The following is a 25,722-nucleotide window of genomic DNA, read 5'->3' as shown; positions in this document are numbered from 1 at the left end:
ACTGAGCAGCTAGGCCTAAAAGATTCTGGGGATAAGTCTGTATGGCTGCCTACAAAACTCAGTTGTGACAGTATTATCCAAGTAGCACCGATCAACAGCAATGGGGAAAAGATGAAAGGTATAGCAAACTCAGAAGCTAGGAAGAACTCCAGGTAGACTGCTCTGCTTTGTTTCCAGAAAGGAAAAATTAGTAGGAATTTTAAAGAACAAAATCAGTAATCCTCATGAAGCATTACTGACTGGTGTCCTTAGCAGTCCTCTGCTTCTGAATTTTGCAGCACAAGATCAGAGAAAACCAGCATACTTCTCAGAATTAGTGTCCCGACTCACACAGAGATTCTGTCATCTTTTTGCAGCCTTCCCATACTCACCCTCTGTTTACAAACTGTCCTTTGCTGACAATATCTGCTTCAATGCAAATATCCATGAAGTCTTCAGTGCGCTACGCAAAAAAGATTCAGAAATGAAGCAGTTAACACTTCAAAATGCCACACCCATGATACTGCAACATGTTCACAAAATGCCCAGTCCTTTGTCCCACCAAAGGAGGCAGAAGATGCATTTCTGCATTTCATACTTTTTTCCACTCTCCACTTGAGGTTCGGAATGTAAATTATAGATAGTAGATACTCACTGATGACTATTCAACAATAAATACCACAAGAAGTGAAATAACGATTCACACGTTTGGCTTCTTGTTACATTTCACACACTTATTAAAGACAATAATAGCAGATCATTTGGGGTTTACTTCTGTTCACAAAGATTTCTAATCAATGGGTCTTTCATTATTTTAAGCAATAGTACAGGGATGCAACATTTGGCCACCAAACACTACAGTAAGAGAATTTTAAACAATACAAATTGGAAGTCAAAGTGTTCTTGATATCATGCCTTTAATCTCCTTACTTAGCTTCTTTTCTATTTACAGCCTGCCCTTAAACCAAGTATACAGTAAAGCTTTTGCTGGGAAAGCAACTGTGATTAAGATGCATTCAGGTTTTATTTATTTTATTTATTTATTTTAACATTTCTGTCCCAGAAAAGGTCCTAGTGCAGATGCAATCAAAATGACAAAAGTAAAAATAAATGCATCTATTAGTATAACTTGTTTTATTCCTTTGCTGTATCTGCAGAGGTAGGTTTGGCACTGTCTGAGCTGCACCTGTATGGCTTTATCAGCTTCTCTTCAACAGGCCAGCCTAGGCATGAATCTGAGGTGAGACAGAAAGACAGGAGTGGCTGACAATACAGATATGCCCTGGTATTGATTTCAGAGAGCTGTTGTTCAGCTTTGATGGCTACAACAGCTTCAAGAGCAGGAGTTAAAAGCAGTTGTAAGGGGTCTGTTTCTGTAGGAAAAAAAATGCAGTACCAAGCTACTTCCAGCTCTAGAAACAGAAAAGTACAACTGCCCTAACACAAAACTTGTCCATTTCTCCAGGCTATGCAAGAGACCTAAGAACCCTACATCACTTCTTTGTTCAATACCAGTATTAAAGTGCATCATGAAGGCATAAAGTCTGTGGCAACGAGATAGTTTTTCAGTCCTTGGTAGGTCTGTTTTTATTTTACATCACTGACTCTAATCCAGTTCAGCAACCATAACTGTTTTGTTCAAGGGCCATCAAGAAACCCCTAAAAAAACCCACATACTCTGGTAGCCTCTGTCTAGCATCTACTATGACTATGACACTGGTGGTCCAAATCATAAGCCACTGATGAAGAAGAAACTAAAATTTATGTGGTACATTCTAAGGAGAAAACAGCAGGAAATTTTAAGACTAGATTTGCCTGGGTGTTTTTTTTTTGACTGATTCTACAAAGATAATATACCAATATAACACAAATTTTCAGGTTCTTAAAGACCCTGAATTCTGAGCAAGAAACATGTTGCAGTAAGCTCAACACCTCCTGTTCTTCTGGGTGTAGTGGCAGTGGTTTCCTGCAGCCATGAGGAAGACATGAAGGGCAGCTCACCAGTACAGGATCACTGTGTTAGCATTTTCCAGTAAAATTAAAGACTTTCATCTATCCAAATAGCTTTCACAGCAATAAAATTGCACCAAAACACAGACATAAGCCAAAGACAGGTTTTAAAACAGTGAATGAACAGCATGAGCATGTTGAGAAGGTTATGACAGGAACAGTTCCTTTGCTCCCTTAGTTCTATTCTTCCACAACCATGTGCATTTCCTGTCCTTTAACTCATTGTAGCCCCTGTCCTTTCTCTTGTCCCAGTTCTTTTTAACATTTTGCTCTGCAAGCCAAAAGACAGAGAAAAACCCCAATTCCAGGCAGACATTCAGGCTCACAGCTTCCTTCCAGCGCCAGCTGATAAAACAGGATCACTCTCCCACGGGCCAAGAAGGAAAGCAGTGCCTATTTTGATGCCTTGTTTTCTCCTGGGCAACCCTAAAGCTTCCGTTTGGCTAGTGAAACCTGCTCGTTACACAAATCCTTCCTGATCCCACTGCATCCCAGTTTCACATGGGTCTCCAGTGCTTTTACACTGGCTCTGAAACTTGCCCATTCCTGGATTCAGTCATGGGCCCCTCCTTGCCTAAAGTACTACGTTTAATTTATACAGACACAAGAGAGGGAGTTTAGCAAGAAAGAAAAACTGTGTGAGCAGGCAGCATTTGGAATCCAGTTATACTATGGTCTTACTGTCAGATCAAGCTGCCTGTTCCGAGTTGCAATGGAAAGCTCAATGGTCGATAACTTCAGTTCTTCCCAGTCGTCTGGGGTTACCTCCTGGGAGATTTCTGCAAATCCAGAAGAGAAGATACCATTAAGTGGAATTTAATTACACAGATCATCATTTCACTGCTACGAAGCACGAAACACGAAACATCAATCTGCAAAAATCACTCTGACCCATTGTGACCACTAGCTTTGTTTCTTTCAAACATCAAAATCTTAAAAAAGGAAAAGGGAGCTTGGGAGTACTGAAGAAAGAAAAAAATACCACCAGTATTCACACAGTTAACAGGAAAGACTATCAAGCACATTACATGGCTGGTCTTCGAGTCCTTATGCCCAGGGATTAATAGATCTCCTGGGCTAGTATTACAGGAACATTTAGAAAACACATGAAGCACTGCTACCAAAAAAACAGGAATCCAATGTTCAGGATGCAGTGGTAACATGTGTTTTCTCTAGGAGGAAACCTCAGGGTTCAGTTCTCATATACAGGTCATTTAGTCCACGCTTCTGTCTACATCACCTCTGCTAGCCAAGAAGGAATGAGAAGGACTTTGCATCACTCCAGACTGCGCAAAATACACGCTCCCCTTCCTGCAGTCTGCCACGTGAACTGCCTAGCTAACAAGAGAGGCTCGCAGAGCACACAGAAGAAAATTTACGGTACAGAAATAAATTTAATGTACTAAGAGAAACTTAAGGCTTCTGCATGGCCCAAGTTTTATTGTTCTATTTTAAGTAATGTTTGTTGCTCTGTGTCAGCCACTCCCCCCACCCAAAAAAACAAGGGCTGCTCGCCTCTCACCAGCCCCCTAAGAAGCCACTCTCCAGGAGGACGATCACAAGAAGTGTGCCCAGGAGAGCCAAGTATCATCTATGGAGGCTTCCATAGCAATGGCAAGCAACTGTGAGCCCAGGGAAATGCATTTTTGTTTATGAGACTACAAGCACTGACAGGACTATTCTGTTCCATTTCTGGCAGACATCACTGTAATGAACATGTCAAAAGTCACAGTTTTAATAAATAATACTAATAATAATATAAAAATGAGAGAGCACAAACACACCCCCCAACCCCCTGATCTATTAGAGGAGTAAAGCCTGCCTCTCAGTTTATGCCAAAATACACACACCTCACCTTTTGGAGGAGATGACCAGTATAACCGAAGTCGTCTGTAAAGCCTCACATACAAAGGAGGTCTGGACGGTTTCACCTCTGGCTCTTCTGGAGGTCTCTCAGTTGGACCCAGATACATGAGAGCAGCTTGATGTTTCTGAGGCCATTCCTTGGATTTACATGGAAAGGAAAGACAGAATATAAAGGGCCTTTTGCTGAGCACCTACCTGTTTATTCTGTTTAGTCCTTCAGCCTATTTATTCTGTGCTCCCAAGTACTCCTTCAGAGCTACCCAGATCCCACCACTGCCTCAGCCTACCTTATTGCTCTCCAGCCTCCAGACACATATGTGAGATGACATTTTTGCAGCTTGGAAAAGATTACCCACAGTTCCCAAGTCTACTAATCTACTCCTTCCCCACAGAGAAGCGAGGTATTTTCCCCTCTATAAGCAGAGGGTAAAGGGATGTTTTCTTTGCTGCTGATGTGTGGCAGGGTGACACAGCTGCTTCTAGCTGGAAGGAACAACCAAAACTGGCAAGGTCAACATTAATGTTTGAAAGCACAATTGGTTTCTGCATGGCACAAAGGCAACCTCAAAGAGCAACTGCACAGTGGAGTCTAGTGCAAACAGTCAAAGACTACTGTGCTGTGTGCAGCCAAGGGGCACTAAAACCTGGCAAGCCTTTGTTCTCCAACAACTCAGACAATCAAGATCTGACCTTATCATCAGGTGCTTATAGACAGCAATACAACAGGTCTTAAGGCAAGTCAGGTGAGCTTTATAAAGCATCTGAGGGGGGAAAAAAGAAAAAAAAAAAAAAGTAACATATTATTCTCAGTAATATTTCAGCTTCCAGTGCCAGAAACTGATGGGCTACAGAAGAACCTTAGCTCCTGAAATACTTCCAGATGCTGACAAATTTTATTTCCTCTCATTTTGTTTTAAAAATAATTTCTGAAATGCTTAAAACATAGGACTTAGGGAGGGAATAATATGATTGGTTTTTAAATGTATGTGCTAGAACAACCCAGCCAAGGGCCCACATGTACATAACACAATTGTTTTTCTATGCACAAAACTTTATAAGTAGTTTTGGATCATATAACACAGGTTGTTAAGTTAATTCACCTCACACCTCTGAGAGCAAGGAGAGACTCCACTATCATACTTACATAATAAACAGGACAAACAGAGTTTGAATTATTAGGGCAATACATTAAGTATTAATGATAAATGGAAAAGCAGCAATGCTGTGATAATTTAAGCCTGTATATTTTAAAAGATATGATAACACTCCTAACAATGCCCCTATCAATATCAGAGGTGAGCTCTTTCCCCTTACACTGTTTTCAGCTACAGGTCATCCTGTTTCAAAGGACAGGTACAGCAAAACCAGAAAAGATGAAGTGCACAGCAGCAAAGACAAGCAAGGAAGAGATTAAGCTCAACAGGCTGGAGCCCTTTCTTACAGAAATTAACAAAATGATACCCTAAGGGGCACATAAAGCAATGAATACCACAATTAGGGGAGATCAGGTAGAAACTTTTCTATTTTAATAGCAGAAAAAGTGGGCACTTCTCTTTAACCTTCAGCAGGTTAAACAGATCTCTAATGTGCAATGAATAGCTCACCAGTGAAATCCACTATCATTGCCACTGACTGAGGCTAAGGACTCAATAAAAGTGAGAAAGGGGCTGAAGTGAAGAATAGGTTTCTACCGAGAATGCCAGCACACAGAATCATCATCTCAAATTTCCTGGGGATGGGAGGAAAAAAAAATCTTTCATGGATGCATTACAATTTAACTCTCCTTTACAGGAGCCTCCTGTAAAGGAGCATTGGCACTATCACAGACAGCATGGCCAGGCTGCACAATCTGATCTACTGTACCAGCTCCTGGGTATTTCCACAGCCTTTCACAAGGCTTCTTATATGTTCATAGCACAGGAAAAGCATGTGAATGAAAATGCCTCACCTTTCATGCAGGTCAAATTTTAATCTTTCCAGGATCAATTTTAAGCAACAGAAAAGTTTAAGGTGAGATATAAGCTATTAATCTTCATGTTCATTTTACTGCACATGGAAGCCTGATTATCAACCTGCATGAGCAGTCGAATTATAGACACTTCTGCCAGATGAATAAATCAGAATGAAATGTCATCATAAGAAAGACTGTTGAAAAAACGTGACAGAGCACTTTAATGGTTATCTTCAGCACCACTACTGCTCTTCAGTTTCAAAGGTGGTTACTGGCTCTCCCTGGTGATCTTGCAGCAACAGATCCACAGCAAAGAATTTTTTAAGTATTCCTCCTCCCCTTCATCTCTTCAGAAGTTAAGTCTATCAATTGGTAGGTTTTTTTAACAAGTCGAGTTCCACTTCCATTTTATATTGTTACCAGAACCCTTCACAAAAACTTGCAGATAAATTATACAAAGCATAGTCAGCCTTTTCATTTCCCAACTACAAAAACACCTTCCTCACAATTACTCTTTACCTTAAACGTACTGAAAAAGTGAGCTGCTTTGGTTTTCAGAGGTCCAAGGTACCAGTACCTGAAAACAGAACACAGAACTTCTAAGATAGCCAGGGGTTGATACCAGGAAAGGGAGAAATCTTGCATGAAGTCAGGGCACACAGACTTGTCTGCCACTGAAGTTAGTGCTCCCTACAACCTTTAGCTTTGTGATACTGTAAGATAGTTTCTACATATCACCAGCAGCTTAGCAGTGATATCCCTTTTCCTGAGTTACAGATCATCAAAATGCAGTATACGATCTTCACTACAGGCAGTGTGAAATATCAGTAGCAGAATTTTACCTAGTTATGTGACACAACTGGGAATGATTTAAAGGTCTGTGGTCCAACAGCTGGTGGGATGCATCTCCACAACATGCAATAAAGAATGAGGTCAGAGGAAACAAACAAAATCAACAGCTTCCGTGACAAAAGAACAGCGTCAGCAAACATCAATTTGCCCCAAACGATTCGCAGATCAAAATCAATGTTTTACAAAATAAAAATCCTGCCAACCATAAAGTATTGTATAGAATCTAAAGATGTGACTATATTTAGGCAGGCTTGGCACATATTTTGATCGCTGTCTTCCACTAAAAAAGGTCAACAAAGCACATTAAACACCATCAGCTCAAGAGTACCACAGATTTAAGTGTATCATTAACTACTAAAGTGTGCAACTGTCACATCACTCCCATCAAGTCCTGAAATTGTCTGTAAAATAATAAAACCTCAAAAATATAAAACAGCATCATGTTTCCACCAGGACAACACTTAGAGGAGTAGCCAGACAAATTTCTGGAACTGTGGCTTATGGCTTGACTCCCTTCATATTAGGTGCCTTCTTTTAAGTATAAGATCAGTTGTACTGGAATACACCAAACATTCATTCAGCCCAATAACCCATCTCTGACAGGGATCAAAAGTGGATGCTTAGGGAGAAGTACAAAACCAGGACAAGCATGCATGGTCCTTGTTCCAAGCACATTCTAAGTACCCATTCATCTGGGGCTGAAGTGCCTTCCAAGCTGGGCACATTTTCTGTGCATTTGAAAACATTCATAGAAGAGAATGAGGTTTGAAAATGTTCATGCTGCCCCAAGTACAAAAGGTGCTGTCGTGCCTCCAGCACTGAGTCCAAAAGACTGTTACGAAAGGGAACTGCTGCAGGAAAGGATGTGAAGGCTGATACTAGGCTGACACTAGGGTGTGTGCAGGAAGCCTCGTGAGAGTGCAGAGGGGAGAGAAATGCAATTCCTTAATCTCGGGGCTGCAATCAGCAGGACAGCCTGCAGCATAGCCAAGTCAGCACCTACACAAGCAACCAAGCATGTCCCTTGCTTCCCAGGGACAAACACCCTGGCCATTTACTGCATGTCCCCCATTCCATACCACCTCTCAACCCTACTCAAATATCTGCCAGTCAGACTCCAGAGCTCTGCTACCTCTTGTTTCCTGACAAAGACAGCTCATTCCCAAAACATGGCATTTCCTTATAGCGGTGCAGCAGAGGCATGTGCTGCAATTCCTCCATAAGAGTCTGAGAAGTGAACTGCTTTGGCCCTGCTGCTCCTTCACCAGATAATGCTAGTCATTTGATACATAGACAGTGGCATATTAAATGTCCATTTGGAGAAAGCCCAACAATTATTAGTTTAGCATTTCAGAGAACAGTCATCAGACAGTACGGTCCATGCCATTTCTGGCAGGAACTGAAGAGCATTTCTCCTGCATCTGATGTCCCTTGTTGGAATTGAGTTACAGAGTCTGTGTGCGTCTTTTCATTGGCAACTGATGAAAAACAATGGCCAATTACTTTACTTAGACTTTACTCAAGGGAGAGCTTTTCCCACTGATACAATCTGAATAAAGTTCCAGAAGTGGGCACCACAAGGTAAGCAGAAAATAAATACTTAAAAGAACAGGTCAGCACCAAATAAGTGTTTATTTCAAATGACAAAAAATCCTGAAATGTCTTACACTCCAATGTGTGTAATGCAAGACCTAACAAGAGTGGGTGCCTCTGCCTGTCAAATGCCTACACTCAAAAAAGACTTCTTTACAAGAGGAGGGTACGTCTTTTTAGGGAACAGAGGCTAAAAAAGGTACAGTTTCAAAAAAACAGTATTTTCTTACTTGCTAACTTTAACTCCTGCATCTCTGTAAGATCCCCATCTTAAACTAGTCACTGCAAACACAGGCTGTTCCTTTTCTCCCTGTAAAGAAAAATAAACATTGGGAAATTGCTTTCTCTTATCTTGTTTCCAACTTTATTTTTTGCAGCTAGAAAAATATCATTTCTACATAAAAACTGATTTCTGATTAATCCCAAAAGTGAAATTTCACAGAAGAGGTATGATAAATAGCTAACAGCAATAAAGCTAAGCAGAATTAAAGTATTATACGTTCCATCTGCTCCCAGAAAAGAAGGTAAGAGGCGAAGTTTTGAAGAGGCTGATTGAGTTTGACTGCACACCCAGCAATAGCCATTTCATTTTGTGGATGCACACTGAGCTCTGCACAGTGTCACTAAGTTCTCCCTGCAGAAATGTCCATTCTACAACATAACAGAAAAATAATATTCAAAAACCATATGGGCATAGTCAAAGGTTTTCCCATTTAACATTTTTTAGTTTGTAAAAGAAAGCTATTAACTCCACAATACATATTGAATGCATTAAATCAGCTCAGACAGCTATTGTTATCTCTCACCATTTTACAGAAATATTGGTGTTATTAAGTTTTGTATTCATCAATACTCTCTGAGCCTCAAAAAAAGATGTTCAGGCATTCTAGTGTTTTCTCCAGTTTAGACTATCTCTTGTCATAGCATATAGTGGAGAAATGACTGCCACCAGAACTGCTGATATCATAAACCAAAATTCATGACAGCATTACACAAAGGAAAAGCAGGCCATGTAAACAGAACAACATGAGAATAGGAAAGTTTTAGGAACGTTGGGTGCCAAATAAGCAGATGCTTTTACCTTGATCTGCAAGACATCAAGCGGAACTGTCTCTCCCTTCAAAATGGCCAATGTAGCATTAGTAATATGTCTGCAAAATAAACAGGAAAGAAGAAAAGCAAAACAAACAGGAGGCAAGGAAAAGAGTAAGCTTTAAAATTACACTTTTTTTCAGCAAACCCCCCTACGAGTCCCGGTGGGGCCTTTTTGCAGCAAACACAACGACCCCAGGGAAAGAACTCTGACAAAGTGCTGCACTTCCTTGAAATCAGAAAGCAAACTGGGTGGCTACAACACATGACAAAGCCTGTGTCCTAACAAACAGCAAAATACCTGAAAAGCAAAAGGAAGTTCTCAGCCTAAGCTTTTCAGAGATTCCTCCTTCAGCTAATCTGGCAGATCATACACCAACTCTGTTACTTGCTGTTTCGGATACTTAACACACTAAGGATCCAAATCATGGTTTTGTTTTATTGGTGGCAAGTATAACAACCTGGGAGAGAAGGGGATGGTCATGAGACTAGTCTCAATTCATGTGTCTGGGACTGAATTACCTTAGTATGTTAATTTGTTCTGAAACTTTTAATCAACATAAATCTATCTATCATCAGAAGTGCTCATGTGGTTTTGGTCTCCATTAAGTTGTGGACAGTAGCTAAGGTGCTTTCTCATTCCAAGTCATAAAGCACGGCACTAAAGATTTTGTAACCAAAGTGTTCAAATTCATAAAGAAGTCTCTGTATTCAGACCTTGAAGCATATATTTCATTAAAACCCCTTCCTGGTTTTCAAAGTTGGGTAAAATTTAAATTCTACATTGCGCGCATTTCCAGTGTCTCAGCTGGACAGGGACAAAAAAAAAAAAAAACCAACCAAATGCAGTTTTCAGATCCAGCCCAATATTCCTGTGAATCAAAAGGAGAAATTGCCCTTGGCTTCATCAGGCTTAGAATACTGAGACAGAGAAGGAAGCTGTTCTTCCCTCAGCCTTTCTTTTCTCCTAACTCTTATCTTTCTGTAAGATCTCTACAGCTCCTACACTCCAAAGGTAAGATCTAATAGTACTGAAGGAACCAATGCCCAAATATTTCTTTTTAAAAAATCAGTTCTGCACTTCTTAAGTCAGGTTCTGTTACTGGTGTGGGTTGTTAAGCAGCCTATTGACCAAATTCCTCTCAACTTCACCAATATGCTGCAGTCTCACCTGCACAGTTCATTACCTTGGGACAAGAAGATCATTCATTTCAAATAGCTTCTTTAGAACCCAAACATAAATTATTATTTTAATCTTAGCTGCTGATTACAGCCTTGTCGATCTTGCCGAGCTTCAAAGCACCCTGGTAGTTTTAATGAAGGATGTTATGCCAGTTGGCTCATGGGTTTTACGTATGATGGATACCAGCAAGGGTTCCGCAAAGAATAATGTTAATGAGTTACTGCGAGAACCTGAGTGAACTGATTTCATCAGCAAGGAGAAATATATTCATTAGTATGGGACGAGAAGAAGGAAAACATTGAAAAGAAATGAAGTGTGGGGAAAAGAAAGCTTAGGTGACTAGCCTTTTTACTTTAGAAGGGGACAAAACAAAACAAACTGAAATGCAGGTAACAAATACTGCCAGACTGGATTATATCCAGGATGCTGGTAGACAAGATTCAGGTTGTTGGAGAGTTGCCAGCATCAGTCCCATCAGAGGGATGGGTGAGAAACCCTGCAGAAGTCAGTAATGGGATCCAGCCTTTCCCATAAAGATATTTTTGTATGCCTTACTTTGCAGGTGCTAACTAGGTTATATGTGGACTGGTTTCTAGAATTCTTAAACTGGATAAGGGACAGAGAGAGGACTTTTTTTCATTTTATTTTGTCATATCCTTGCTATATCCTTGTCATATCCTTTCTGACTATTCCTAAGACGCTTGATCCTTTTTTTTTGAAAACTCTTGAGCATCACACGATCACAGAGAAATTAGCCACAGCAAATTATATACGTGTTCTAATAATACATACATTTCCTTCTTTTAATCTTAAGTCAGTTTTTGGAAGTCATTAACTCAGGCAAGTCCAGAGAATCATCAGGCTCTGCCCAGAAATTGCCAAATTCTATGTAACATAGAAGAAAAAGAGAAGTATCAAGCTACCAAGAAGCACTGCTCCTTGAAAACAAATGGAAAAAAGTCCCCTTTCAGAAACATGTAATACTTACTGGACTTGGTTCGTGCTCTCAGGGTAGAGTGTGTGGCTTAGAGTGCAGGTCTTCCCAAGAGGTATGAATCCTATAGGAATCTTACTGAAGACAGCCTGGACACATGAGGAGAGTAAATTAACATTTGCATCAGCTGAACAAAGCTTCCCATGTGGAGATCACAGCTGTGTCTGCTATCACCCCTTTGGCACTAAGCAGCCAGGCACTTCCTTAAATGAGGCAGTAACACATAATGACTCAGAACATGGCATCCGAATATGTGAACCCACCACTGCCAACTGCGTACAAAGGAGCCCTCTGTAATCATTAAGAACATTGTTACATGCAGGTTGGCAGCCACGTCCTAACTAATGCATGGAGTCTGTCAGCAATCTGCCATCTTTCTTAATACTGACAGTGGCATCACAAGCTCTGAATCTCATTTACCATTGCAGAAATCTCCCTCTGGTAGAGGAACCTTGCATGGCAAAGAGATTTTCTCAGTTAAGGAAAGGAAATTAATTGATTCCTCTGGCATCCAAATCATGAAGCAGCACAAGGTTTAATTTTTGGAAGTCATTGACCATATTATTTTTCTGTACCACAGTTCAGCAAAAGGGCTTCTTGAAGGAGCAAGTTATTACACTGTACCTCATAATAAACTGTGCTTCTTGAAGCATGTCAGCAAATCAATATAAACTACCATATATCACAATGTGCCATCTCCCTCCTGGGCACTGCTACTAGCAGCACCATGATACTGCAAATCCGCACCGACCAAGCTGGTGAAGGGTCTGGAGGGTCTGACCTATGAGGAACGACTGAGGGAGCTGGGGTTGTTTAGCCTGGAGAAGAGGAGGCTCCGAGGTGACCTTATTGCAGTCTACAACTACCTGAAGGGAGGTTGTAGTGAAGTGGGAGTTGGCCTCTTCTCCCCTGCAACTAGCGATAGGACAAGAGGACACAGCCTCAAGCTTCGTCAGGGGAGGTTCAGGTTGGACATTAGGAAGCATTTCTTCTCAGAAAGGGTCATTAGACATTGGAATGGGCTGCCCAGGGAGGTGGTGGAGTCACCATCTCTGGATGTGTTTAAGACTGGACATGGCACTTAGTGCCATGGTCTAGTTGACAGGGTGGTGTCAGGGCAACGGTTGGACTCGATGATCCCTGAGGTCTATTCCAACCTGGCTGATTCTGTGATTCTGTGAAATAATACCCCTCTCACTTCATGCCCACCCTCTCTCCCTTGCTATCTCTGTGTCACCTGAAAGTCTTAACATATCTCAAACACCCTTCTCTCATTTTCTTCAGAATTGTTTCACAGTGTGCAGACAACAGGCTGTTTGCAGCTTATGCAGTCATGCTCTGCTCCCCTGGCTGCTAGGAACAGCGTTTCTGGAATACCTTGCATAGGCTCTTCTTATCCAGGCAACAGTGGTATGATATACCCAAGTAAAAAGGGAAGCAGAGCACAGAGTGAGAGAGCTGAACTGCAGATCTCTACTCCTAGGACATAGTGATATGAAGGACAAGAATTCCCTGGTCAAAGACATAAAGTGGCACAGTGGCAATACTACAATGCAGTATTCCACCCAAAATAGTGTCAAATGCAGAATTTTCTATGCTACTGCAAATCAACCCAAGCTACATCAAGACAATAAGAAAAACTAACCAGTAAAGCCTCCAAAACTTTTCTTCCAATATCTTTAGATTACAGAGGTCTCAGGGGCCAACTATAGTAATATTAAATTTAAAAAACTGATGTCTCAGAACTGATACAGCCAGTGCCCCTTTAAAAACACTGGCTTGGTTGCAGAGTTTCTCTTGTCACATTCAGACAAAGCAACTGCCTAAACAGATACAATTCTAGCTGCCAAGGATATCATCATAATCTTGTCTGGATCATTTAATTGAGTTTTTGCCAGCTCCTGCCAGAAGGTTTTGGGAACAATGATTCCCTCCTTTCTTCAATAACACTGTCCTCCCTCTTTAAGAAGAAAAATCTCTCTCATTTCCATTCGGAACGATCCACCTTGAGAGGTTAAAACTTGCTTTATGCAGACATCTGCATAGGTAGGTATTCATTGCCTGAAAAAATGGCAAAGCAATCATAAAGCAATAGGAGCATGACCGTAACTGAATTCAGTTTCAAGCCTGTACAAATACAAGAAAAACATGTACTTTCGCCCGATACTTCTGCCAAACAAAGCACCATACACAGCTGGTCCATGGGTCTTTGAAAGTTGTGCATTTGGCTTTTCCACAATCCCTGCTCTGATGGCTGGAAACTTCCCAAAACCGTGGCTTGAGAGCCACTGCACTCCCTGAGAAAGGGAATGAAGAACAACTGGCAGAATTGCAGGACACTAGCATGGCTGACTTATTATGCAGCAACCTGGCTCCAGATCAGTAAGCAATGTATCTGTACGAGACAGCTGAGGCCAAGAGACCACAGTGGATGCACAAGACGTTTCCTCTAAGAAATCAACAAAATTTTAAAAATGACACTTCCTCACCTCATCTACTCTGCGGAGAAGTCCAGTTATGACCTGAAAAACATGAGAAATGCTCAGCTCCGAGAATTTTATTTTTCAGTTACAGCAGAAAGCTATGAAATTCATATCCACATTTACTCTTCAGAAAGGATTTAAGGAGCAACTGCTCTTTTATGGAGGTACTACAGTTGCTTACATGGGAAAGGAGGCATGTTCAGTGTGCAAACATTGTGGAAATAGCAGGGTTATGAGTGTGCATGAGTATATGCTGGCACCACAACCAATGCCAGTGTAAATGTTTTAACATTGAATAATGCTCTGCATAATGCAAAAATAGCACTGGTCAGTGTGCAATTAACAACAAGCAATTCTAAGGCCAGGAGAAACTTGCAGATGTATTCTGACCACTTTCTCTTAAGGTCATTGCATTTCATTTAGCCATTGCCTTATGAAGCCAGTAATTAGCATTCCAGGAAACGCTATAATAAAATACTGCCTTCCTTGAAAAACAGAGTATTCCCCAGTTCTGCTGGTAGTTTGCTCCTGTCGTTAATCATCTTGACAATAGGCATTTATTAAATATATACCATGCTTTATCACCACTCCCACGTAATTTTTAAATTATTTGATTCTGACTTAGCAAAACATGCATTCCTCTTGGGGAGTACAGATAGGAATGAACTTTGAAAATTAAACCATTATAGCTACATTACACAGAAGGAAAAAGTTAGAATCACGTCTCCCCAGATAATTTTCTCATTCTAGGATAAAATTCTGGAAGATAGTTATGTCACACATGCTTTCTGCCCCTACTCTCATCATCACTTTTAGACTAATAAGTAGCAGAGTTTTCTTATCCCTGGAAGATTATAACATTGACTCAAAACAGATGCTAAAATGGAAGAATCTCTAGTAATAGCTGTTACGATGTTGCTACATTACACAGACTCAATCTTCTCACCCTCAGCCTGACTACTGACAAAGCTCCTGCAGTACCTCTTGTACTGTGCCATCTCCTCCTGCAATAATGATCAGATCTGTGTTTTCCATCAATTCCAGCAGCTTTTTTGCTTGTCCCTCATAATCAGTCTGAAGAAACAGAAATCCAAATATGAGAAGTCAAGTGACTATTCCTAGGATTTCTCTTCTATAGAAAAAAAAGAATCATCTATCCATTTGCTTAATAGTTATTTTCATACATTCATTGAAATTTCTTCAACTTATAAAACAAGTCTGCTGCCTAATACAATCTGTGCAAGCGAACAGAAACACACAAAGGCTAAATGAAACATCAGAGTAAATCTTATTCAACAGATGTAGAATATCGCAGCAATAATCATATTTCCAGGTAGTTTTACATAGAAACAAAACCACAAGCAAAACATGCTCTTGCAGAAAAAGTCCCAACAACTTTAGCAGCCACAATGCTCAAGTGCGTCTCCTGAAACACAGAAGCAGCTACATAAAAGGCTACTGCCCGACAGCAAGCTGTTGACAACAGGTTTAGCAGTAGAGAGTACACTGACTTTGTAAACCATCACAACTGTTTTCTGCAAAATTAATGTCTTCTAAAGGAACATCTCAGCCTCAGTTACTGGCCCAGTGCCATTTTGCTAACTTGTCAGGTCTGAAGCTACAAAGCATCAGTTTTAAGTCTTGAAAAATATTTTTTTTCTCTTAGGGTGGGACTATGTATTTTCAATAATCAGAGAGAGGCATTAATAAAACCAGCATTTTAACACCAAACCTTGTGAAAAAGATTCCAAGACAGAAAGATACATATTAGAGTACTTTACTTCTAGAGCACAGTGACTATTAAACAATCCACATATCACAGCCTCAAAAAACCTGCAAAAATCAGAATCCCTTCATGTTTACTTTTTCTCCTCTTTCCAAAGAAAACCTCTCTGCTAATTCACACCATTTAGAGCTCAGTGTTCTGCTTTCATGATGGGAACGTTGAATTATTTGGGGATACACTGAGATATTTTCAGTGTAAAAATAAAAGGTTATTTTTAATTAATCTGAGCAGTTCCACTGCACGTCAAAGTTCCTCACTTCGGAATTCTGCAAGTTCAGGCAGAATTGACAATTTCAACAGCGATGGGCATGCACCGAGAGTTTTTCTCTCCAACATGAATTATAGAACGGCTGCTTTAGACAGACAGACAAGCACATGTACTGCTTTAGCTGAAAATTAAAAACTCAGTACACAGTTTGTAAATTAACTGTGAATTAAAAAGAAAAAGACGAAGTTCCAGCTTAGTATCTCAGTATTTATTTCTTCTCACGAGATGTCTACTGGACAAGTGAGAATTTCAAATGCATCCAGAATTGAATTTCAATTCTTCAAGAGGACAAAGCAGAGCAGACAATATATCTATGTTAACAGAACAGTTCTTACCTTAACCACAGTTACATCCAAGCCAGATAAGTGCAAAATTGGAGCAGCATTCTTTTCAAAAAGGTTCCTGGCTTTGCTAGAAAAAACAGAGTAAAAATTATTTCATCAGTCTGGTGGCTAAAAAAATTAAAAAGGAAAGAAACAAATGAATAATAAGAAGAAATCTACTTAAAAGCAGAGCACACAATCTACACAATCAGTCACTCAACCTGCCAGTCAGGAAAGATGAGATTTCATTTGGTTCAATTGTATTTTATTTCTAGACTCATAGCTCAGATGTCAGCTTTTTGTTGCAGTTTTAGTAAATGCAGAAGGGGTTATCTAGCTTTCTCCAAAAATAATTAAAAAAAAAACCAAAACAAAACAAGATCTTCAGAAAGAAATTTATTAGAAAATTAATGACTTACAGAGCACCAGGCTTTAAGACCACAAAGAAGGCCCATTTAGGTTTTCAGAAACATTGTTCAAAAAAATATTTACTGTTACATATTATTAAATAAGTTTAGAAGCAAAATTTTATCTTTCTTTTGTTATAGGACTCATGCATTTTCTGCCTGTAATTGCATAATAAAATAATTATGCCATTAATTATAAATTGCTTACAACAAGTAGAAACATGAGACTAGCAGTAGACTTAATTTATTAACACTTTGCATTTTCCAGTCATGGGTGTTTTGAAAAAAAGCACATAGGTCCAAGCACTTCCATGTCTGATATATAATTTCTTTCATACAGCTACTGACAACTCCCTGCCCCTCCCCAAGATGCCACTGATACAAAGCTTAGCTGATCAGCAGAAACACACACACATCATATCCAAGATAACTGGTTTTCTGCTAATGAGTATGCAAAAACAGCAGCCGACCTCTTCCAGCAGTCTTGCTCTGAGCGCATATTTAGCCTCTCAGTTTGCGGGCACATCCCTTTCAAGGACAAGTTCCCACAGAAGGAAGATCACTGCTGGCTAACTTCAAGTCTTGAAGCAATCAAGGTCATCTCTTATTTCTATAGTTTTTGAGGATGGAAATGGATCACATACAAGTGTGGAAGGAATATGAAGAAATTCCACATCCGAAGGAATGACAAAGGCCAAAACACAGGATAGAAGAAAAATTTAAAATATACGTATGTTTACAAATCATTCTTTCAACTCAAGCATCTAGTTCTATTTCTCATCCCAATATTTTTGGTGAAATAAAGTTTGGCATAGTTACATAGCACCAGCTTGGCATCAGAGGGAGGCAAAAATGAGCTCAAAAATCTGGCTGGCTTTTACAGTGGATGTCAGAGCAAAAATACAGAAAGAGTGCCTCACGTATGAGTGTAGGGAAGGGGCAATTTTACCCTTTGAAAGCTGCTGGGTTGAGGAACACTGTTGCTTTCTTCAATGGCATACTGGAAGGGATCAGCTGGTCGCCAAAAGCCTAAGCGAGATAAAAAGAGCAGAGTTCAGTTTATCTTTTAAGCACATTGGTAAAACAGTCCAAAATAATGCATCTCTACAAATGTCAATGGGCTTTCAAGCGTCATGACATTCAAATGACTTCCATCTTCAGCCATTGTACAGGTCTCCTATTCAAAGACCTGCACTCTTAGCAGCATCTCACACCACTCACTGTCACAAGTACTTTTCAGCTCATTTTTACAATTCCACAACCATTTAATTTTTGTCAGCCTCCGGTTTTCTGCCATGGGCAGAGATCCAGGGAGCTATCGACTCCAAGGTTACTTGATTTTCCTTCCTTATGTAATTCTCGTACACCTGCCTGCCACCCTCTTTCTGCATCTTTTTCCACTTCTGTACTTCATTTCTTCTCTCTCTCCTGCTCACTTTTGTATTTCCTGTGCTTAAGTTTTTGAAGATATGAAAGATAATCACCAGAGAATCTGCCCTGACCTATAAGCAAGCTCACTGTTTCTCAGATGCTTTTTCTTCCTAATGTCTCCGTATAAAAAATCACTGAATTCCTCTTCTCATTCTGATTAGGCATCTCAATTTTAAATTCTTTGAGAGTTACTCCATACAGCCTCTTGTAACTTTTAGCCATTTGTACCTATTTCCATAGCTTTTCAGCACGGGAGAGGCAAGAAAAGGCAAAGCTTCCATGCATGTTACTTCCCACTCTGTAAACCTCTTTTAGGTCACCTAAAAGCATCCTCACTACCACACCAAATCAAACTCATTTTGAGTAGAAGGATGACAGCGTATTCAGCAGTACCATCCAGAAGCCGCAGAAGTACAGCAGGAACAGAAGACTACTGCACTGAACACAAGACACAGTCAAATGTCCCTCTTTTTTTTTTTTCCCCCTTTATCTTTAAAGTTAATCCCCCTAGCAGGAATTTTTATATTGAAGAAGGTGGACACTGTACACAAAGCACAGTAGATTTTAGTGATCGTTAGCTGTTTAAATTTATCATTAATTCCACTTGCCAACTTTGCTCAGGGAACCTCAACTAAAAGAAGCGTGCAGCTGGCTATGTTGCTTAAAGCATTAAAATTTCTTCTTCAAGAAAGGAAAAGGATATGAGAAGCTGCTGAGAGTAAAGGAACCTTCAAAGAAAGGGAAACAAATCAATAGCTCTTAAGCTTTACTCAAAAAACAGCTGGAAAACAGACCAACTTATTTTATTGGAATTGTTGGGCGGGAAATGGGAAATATAGAGGACCTCTAGCGCGTTACAGCTGTTAGAAACAATTAATTATTTGCTTGGTATTTGCTTGCTTTAAACAACCTAACAAGGCTCATAAAGAATTTATGAGTAACGACATAATCACTTCTTTATGTAATACACTTAGACATTTGTGTTACATACAGGGGCATTTCTAAAGCAAATGCTGATTTTTAAGACAGGAAATAAAAAAATAATAATGTAACACTCTAGAAGTCTTTTTTTCAGAGCACAACCTAAGGAAACACAGACATTAAAAATGGTTATTAAATATATATATGAAGGTATAAATTAGGAAAGTCAATGCCTTTTTCACTTCCTTGTCAAATGCACACTTCCAGGTATTCCATTTCTGGACTTCTAAGACTACAATCACTATTTTACAACTATGGAAAACCCTTTATAAAAAGGCTTTATAATGCTTTATGAATACTAACAGAAAAACTACATTCCTTTACCGAAAACTACCCCTGCTTCACAGAGTGAATTGTTTGTCAGCTAAACAGGACCTCTTTAACACATGCCCAGAGTTCAGTAACACCAAGGTCAATCAGTGAGACCACATGTGCAAAGGAAGTCCCCAGTCAGCTGACACTGCCTTATTCCAGAGAAGGTGGTGTAAAAGGTTTAAAATATGATAAATGGGTACTTTATTATAGAATCTTTCTATGATCATTTGCCAAGGCTGTCATCCTAAACTGATATTTAAATTCAGACTTGCATGGTGGAGTCTTTGCATGAAACACTGCTGTAGCAGATACTTCGGCAGGAAGGTGGGCGCCTCATCAATTTGGTATTGTAATAGGCTTAAAAACTTAAAAATCTGATGAAAAAAATAATAGGGAAAACCCGTCACTTCATTCAGACAAAACTTCTTCTTGGGTGAGTCTGCCCTATTTTTTCCCCAGTGTTTATACAGCACTAAAGACCAGTAGCACTGTTCAAACAATTACAGATTGTTGTTATTCTGAAGAACATATCAGACATTTAATGCCTTACTGCTGTACTGCTGTGTGTTTTCAAGCAGTATTTGGCATTGACACATCAGTAAGAATGGAAATTACAGGAAGAATTGATTACTAGGCTTTCTGGTTCATTCCTTTCCAGTGCAGGAGTCTTCTGCAGGATATTTTCCCAGGCTTTAACCACTGAAACTGTAGGATGCTCTATTGACAGTGCTTTTGCACTTTCATTTAGAAGAATAAGCCATAATGGAATAGATCCCATCACTTAATGACTGGAATTAAGAAACAGGAAAGCCAGAATTTCCACAAGAGAACTATTTTCTTGTACCAGTCTTTCCTTAGCAGTTACACCTTTTTGACAGCATACACACTTAAGTTTTCTAACTTCTCCTTGTACATCATTTCATCAGTGCCTTTTTTAAAAATTTTTTAATTTGGTCAGGATGCTTCAAATACTAAGGTATTAACTGCTGGTTTTGGTGATATAAAAAACTTCTATCATTTTGATATTATGCAGTAAAAATGAATACTGAAAACATAAAAATCAAGAACTACTGATACTGTGAATAGGCAATGTATTTGATGCTGAAGCTGTAAGTATGATTTATGAAAGCAGTATTTTCAGGGAAAGATTTTTCTTCCTCTTTCATGAGACCTGAGCTCCCTTATATCTATTCTGGCATGAAGTTCCATTGCCCAAATCAAGTTGCTGTGAATATCTTTCCCTAAACAGCAGGCAGGCTAAAATGTGGATTATTCAGGTGCACCATAGAAGTGGGGTATCTCAAGGAAAGTTCTTTAATGAGAAAAATAATTTTCACCATTCTTCTCAGGCCCCAGTATGTAGAAGTGATGGGAGCAGTGTTACAGCCTGCAAAATCTCTAAGATCTGGCATGGAGAAGCAGGTTTAGAATGAACTTTATTTGTGGGAGGTAGAAAGACTCTTAAAATCCTACACCACACCACCAAGGTAATGAGAGCCAGTAAGGAGTACCTGTGCAGTGATGTCATCCATGGGCAGCAGCACTTGTGCCCCTCAAAGACTGCTTATTAAGGACAAGATTTCTTTATGGGAATACTACAGTATGGGAATTTGTTCATTGCTGGTTGCTCATGCAGGCCACAAACTACAAAACGCAATACTCAGCATACTCAGAGAATAACTCTTCTCTCTCTGAATACCAGCTTTCTTGTCAGTGATCAACAAACGGGTTGTCTCCATTAAGTTCCCAGTAAATGGGTCTCAAAAGCGCTAGGTCAGACATCACACTAAGTATCCTTGATAAAGTCACTCAGGATCGAATAGACACGGGCAAGGTCTCTCCAGCTGAGCACTAACATGAAGCAGTTTGCACTGCTTCTGTCCAGACTACATCCATTGTGGTGGATCTGAGATTTCAGTCTCCTGCCTTATCAACAAATCATCTTCCTACCGGGCTTTTACAGGCACAGAGTAGTTACACCTGCAGAAATGGGAGGTCTGGTTAGCTACAGCAGTAATTAAGATTACCCCAATGATAACACCGCACCATCCATCGCAACAGCAGCCAGGGCACAAAAGGTACAGTACCCCGGCTGCAGGCTGGAGGCCTTGTACACCCTTTGGCACTTCAGCGAAAGAACACAGATGGCATCATTATAAGGCTTGTCACGTAGAGAGAGGCTGCTGGGAAAATCTCAGGAGCACTGCACAACCAAGATAAGAGGGAGATTTTAATCTAATTTTATCACTTTAAACAGTATTACCTGGGCTTCTTGGCATGCAGCTCTTCGTAGCAGGTTATCGCTATTAGGTACAACAGAAAAGAAAATGGACATTAGGTTGTGCAAGTTTAAAACAATTTGCTCATTTTAAAAATGTAGGTACATACTCTTTTTACACACACTTTGACAGCACTAAAATAAAAAAATACAAGTTCCTTAAGACCTATTTAACACATTTTAAGGATGAAACACACCCACTTAAGCACACGTGCATAATTTTTTTCTGCATGTGCACACAAACACCCTTTCTATAGTAAAGAAAAGCAGAAAACAAAGACCAGGATGCCAAGTGTGCTGAGATTACAAAAGCTACGAGACACTATACTGTGATTTATTTTTAAATTGCTACATAACTGTACCCCAGATCCAAGGTGTGGATTTTTTCAGTGTTAATACTGCCTGCTATTTACCCTGAAGGTACTTACCATTCTGACAGTATAGAAGGGATTTAGAGTCGACTTAAGCGTAACTTCCATGGACTTAAATCTTTGTGCATTATAATTGTGAACTCCCCTCTCCATCAGTTTGTAAGCTGAACACATGTTAATGCAGCACCTACCACCCACCTAGGTCTGAGCATGGCCCAAAGCAGTAACTCAGGGAGGTGACAATCACTCAACTCACCTAAGTGAAGTTTAAAAATAAAGAAGCAAATACCAGTATTAGATATGCCACTGATGGTCATTTCAGAAATAAATTCCAGACTAATCCTTGTGCTTGTCATTGGTGACAGACAGCATTAGCAAGGTGGCAAGCAGGGTATAGTTGGCAGGCAAACTGGAGACAGAGCTACTGAGTGAGGAACAAAATTCCCCAGACGAAAAAATGCCCTATTGGCACTTGCAGACAAGAAAGAGAATCCTGTTCTGCAGTGCCAAAGCCTCACCTGTCCTCTAGATATCAGACACTCCCCCTCCTTGCTAAAACCAAAAAACTCCTTCAGCTTTCCCTTGGCAATACCTGGCAAGACAGTACATTATTGTCTCAAAAATATCAAGTACAAAAAACCCCAATCATAGTCAGCATACCAAAATAAATACACTACACCAATTAAAATTATTCAAGGCCAGCCATGAAAAACAAGTGACTAGGAAAGAAGCACACTCCTGCCACAAGCTGTGGCTCATCAGGCCAAGTCCTGCAATGGAAACAGCAGAAGAGAAGGCGAGGCCTTGGTCAGACCTCTGGACCCAAACACGAGTCCGATCTATTCAATTCCATGAGCTTATGCTATTGATCTGTCACTGGAGCTATACAAGCTGCTTTTTTTGACATTGCCAAAATATGCTGCAAGGTGCTAAAAGCAGAAGTAGGGTGACTTCAGGTGAGATATATAGTCAGGTTCTGAGAAAATAACTCTACAGCAGAAAAGCCACAGATTTATTCTTAGTTATATTAAAAAGACAAAGGAAGAATTATTCACATATATATGAATACCTCACCAGGATAACAAGTAACTGGAGCATCTAAAAAAAATTTCCTCAGAGGCATAAGCATGCTTTTAACTGCCATGTTTGCTCCTTAAAACCAAAGGAATAAGTCATTTATATTAAGCACCTGAAATATTACTTAGAGGAGCAACAGACTTGGTTTTGATTGCAGTACTATAATGAAAGTGCACTAGTTAAAGTAACTATCTCTGAAAAGGTTTGTGTTCCAAGCTAAACAACATGTCACAGCTAATTCCAGTTTAATCAAGACAGCATGACAGGTGAAGTCCACACTGCGCTGCTGAAGGCACGAGCCCTCATATAGGAACTTCTTCCCCACCTCTGTGACTATCTGTGGTCAGAGCAAACACAAAGCAATTGCAATTTCAATATTTAAAGTTGAAATATTATGGGATATCAAGAAAACCCCACTATGAAATGATGGCTGCACAGTTGATGTATTTGAGAATTGCTATCCTAACCTTTTTTAACAAACTCTAGTCAAATCCATGTTACCTGTTTACTTCACACTGATGCTCTTTTGTTCAGAAGTCAAGCTGGGTCACATTGTCAGCCAGTATGTTCTTCTGGTTCCTACAACCTTATGCTGCAGTGTTAATCGCCTTTAAAATGGAGTCCAGCACAACTTTTCAAATGCAAGCAAAAAATACTGTGCTGTCTGTTCCACCCTGCAAAGACCCTCAGAACAACTGTCAAGGATGCAAGCTTGATTCAGCTCAAGAGAGTCTTAACCATAAAAATTAGGCTTGACAGTTCAGATGTCAACATTTAAGCTTATTTTCTCCCGCACTGAAGAACTTAAAGAAACAGAAAAAGTCTACTCTGACACATATGATTTTAGTGTCAAAGCAAAGGTTTAGGTTCTGAGACCAGAAGAACCATTTACTGTCCAGTAATTTACAGGTGATTTATCTCACCTCTCCAGTAGCACAGCACTCAGAATCACATGTCATCCTAGCCACACTCATAGGATTCCTACTGATTCATCTAAGACATATATTTTAAAGTAATCTGAGTTTGGCTTAAGATGTTCCAAGTTTGGCTTAAAGATGCCAGGTACCAGGAAAATTTCTATTTTCTTAAAATGTTATGTCAACACTTAGCTATCTTCACACTTAAGAAAAAAAAGCACAAGTGCACTCACAGGGGTGTATCTGTGAGAACAGCAGTCCTCCTCCTGTATCACAGCTCTTACCTTTACCAACTCACATGGCTTACCTGAAGTACCACAAGTGGGTATGGAAGGCCTCTGCGGGTCATACCAACTAATAAATATAGCTAGAAAAACATTGAAAATAGCAAAAAGGTAACTTCTTAAAGTCCTCTGTCTCAGTACGTATTAGATTATCAAAATATGGCTGTGTACCAGCTTCCAAAGAAAAATAGACTTCAATGATAAACATAAGATTTGGTTGATGTTTTGTATTTTATTGACTAATATTAGGTAGTAACAAAGCCTTTTCAACAACACTCCAACATGAGCAAGTGGAGGCAGAGGGAAATAGCTGCACTGCCTTAAAGAATACCCAGAGATTTCTTCTGACTTGCACCATATCCACAGTAAACTAAAAATCAATTTTTACTTTATGTTTCCCCTAAGGGCTTATAGACACAATTCCAGCCCTAAAGCAAAACAGACGTGCAGTACTGCATCTGCTGGCCACCGACGGCTGCCTTCCCGCTGTGAGAATTGAGCATCACACAGCTTACAACTGGGCCAACTTGCTTAAGCAGTAAAAAGTCGGCAGATAGTGAAGAAAGAGCAGTGACAGTGGGGTATGGAAGCAAGAGGATGTCCTAAGATGAACCCACGGACAGAACTTTGGTTTGACAAAGATATCTGTCAACCCCGCAAGGCCGGCAGTCACTGCAGCACAGACTCTTTGGAGAACAGAGCAGGCTTACACTAAAGCAAGGAACCAATGCAGAAAGAAAGCAAGAGCAGCTGTCCAGAGCTCACCGCGCACCCGCCGTGTCAGGCTGCCAGAACACACCGGGCTGTGAGAGCACAACATCTGTACCAGCGGTTTGAACAAGAGCTGTTCTGGTTTGCCTGCAACATCCCTGGTGCAGGACTGGTGGCCACTGCTCCCCGTCCTAAGCGTTTTCAGCTAGAATAGGGAATTAACATGCTTACTTCTAAGCACACAGATCCACACAATTTAGTCTCCAGCTGAGACTGCATGCTCTGCCCCAGTGCCAGCAGAAGCCAGGGCTGAAAGGACGGTTCCCACAATGAAAGGTCAGCCAGGGCTGCAATGAGCTCAACAAGGAGAAGACAGCAAACTTGAACCGAAGCAGCTGTTTGAGGCCCACAGCTGCAGCAAGGGTAAGCCTTTGTCTTAAAGCCAACGAAAGCAAATCCCTTAAAAGTGACTATAAAGAAGCACAGGTGTGAGATTACATTTCAAAAAGGGTTATCAGCATTAAATCTAAGACTGTTAAGTACATTCAAGCAAGAAGAAGCCTAAAAACT

The 25,722-nt window shown here is 40.1% G+C and overlaps 1 protein-coding gene across 2 annotated transcripts in view; it reads right to left on the bottom strand.

Annotated features, from left to right (window-relative positions):
• AGK (acylglycerol kinase) overlaps positions 1-25,722 on the bottom strand; it is a 39,050-nt gene that overhangs the window by 7,281 nt on the left and 6,047 nt on the right. Inside the window, exons 2-13 of one of the 2 annotated variants that reach the window (XM_068400727.1) lie at positions 21,778-21,817; positions 17,737-17,816; positions 16,393-16,468; positions 14,985-15,077; positions 14,010-14,042; positions 11,515-11,609; positions 9,333-9,402; positions 8,482-8,561; positions 6,326-6,383; positions 3,845-3,992; positions 2,671-2,768; positions 372-442 (exon numbers count right to left, since the gene is read on the bottom strand). In XM_068400727.1, coding sequence (XP_068256828.1) covers positions 372-442; positions 2,671-2,768; positions 3,845-3,992; positions 6,326-6,383; positions 8,482-8,561; positions 9,333-9,402; positions 11,515-11,609; positions 14,010-14,042; positions 14,985-15,077; positions 16,393-16,468; positions 17,737-17,816; positions 21,778-21,817 — 942 coding nt within the window. The remainder of the gene's footprint in view (positions 1-371; positions 443-2,670; positions 2,769-3,844; positions 3,993-6,325; positions 6,384-8,481; positions 8,562-9,332; positions 9,403-11,514; positions 11,610-14,009; positions 14,043-14,984; positions 15,078-16,392; positions 16,469-17,736; positions 17,817-21,777; positions 21,818-25,722) is intronic. The other variant, XM_068400728.1, reaches the window with a different exon arrangement.

The sequence above is a fragment of the Nyctibius grandis genome, chromosome 5, assembly GCF_013368605.1.
Source record: "Nyctibius grandis isolate bNycGra1 chromosome 5, bNycGra1.pri, whole genome shotgun sequence".
In the NCBI taxonomy this organism is placed as follows: Eukaryota; Metazoa; Chordata; class Aves; order Nyctibiiformes; family Nyctibiidae; genus Nyctibius; species Nyctibius grandis.
This window is presented reverse-complemented; position numbering and strand designations above follow the sequence as displayed.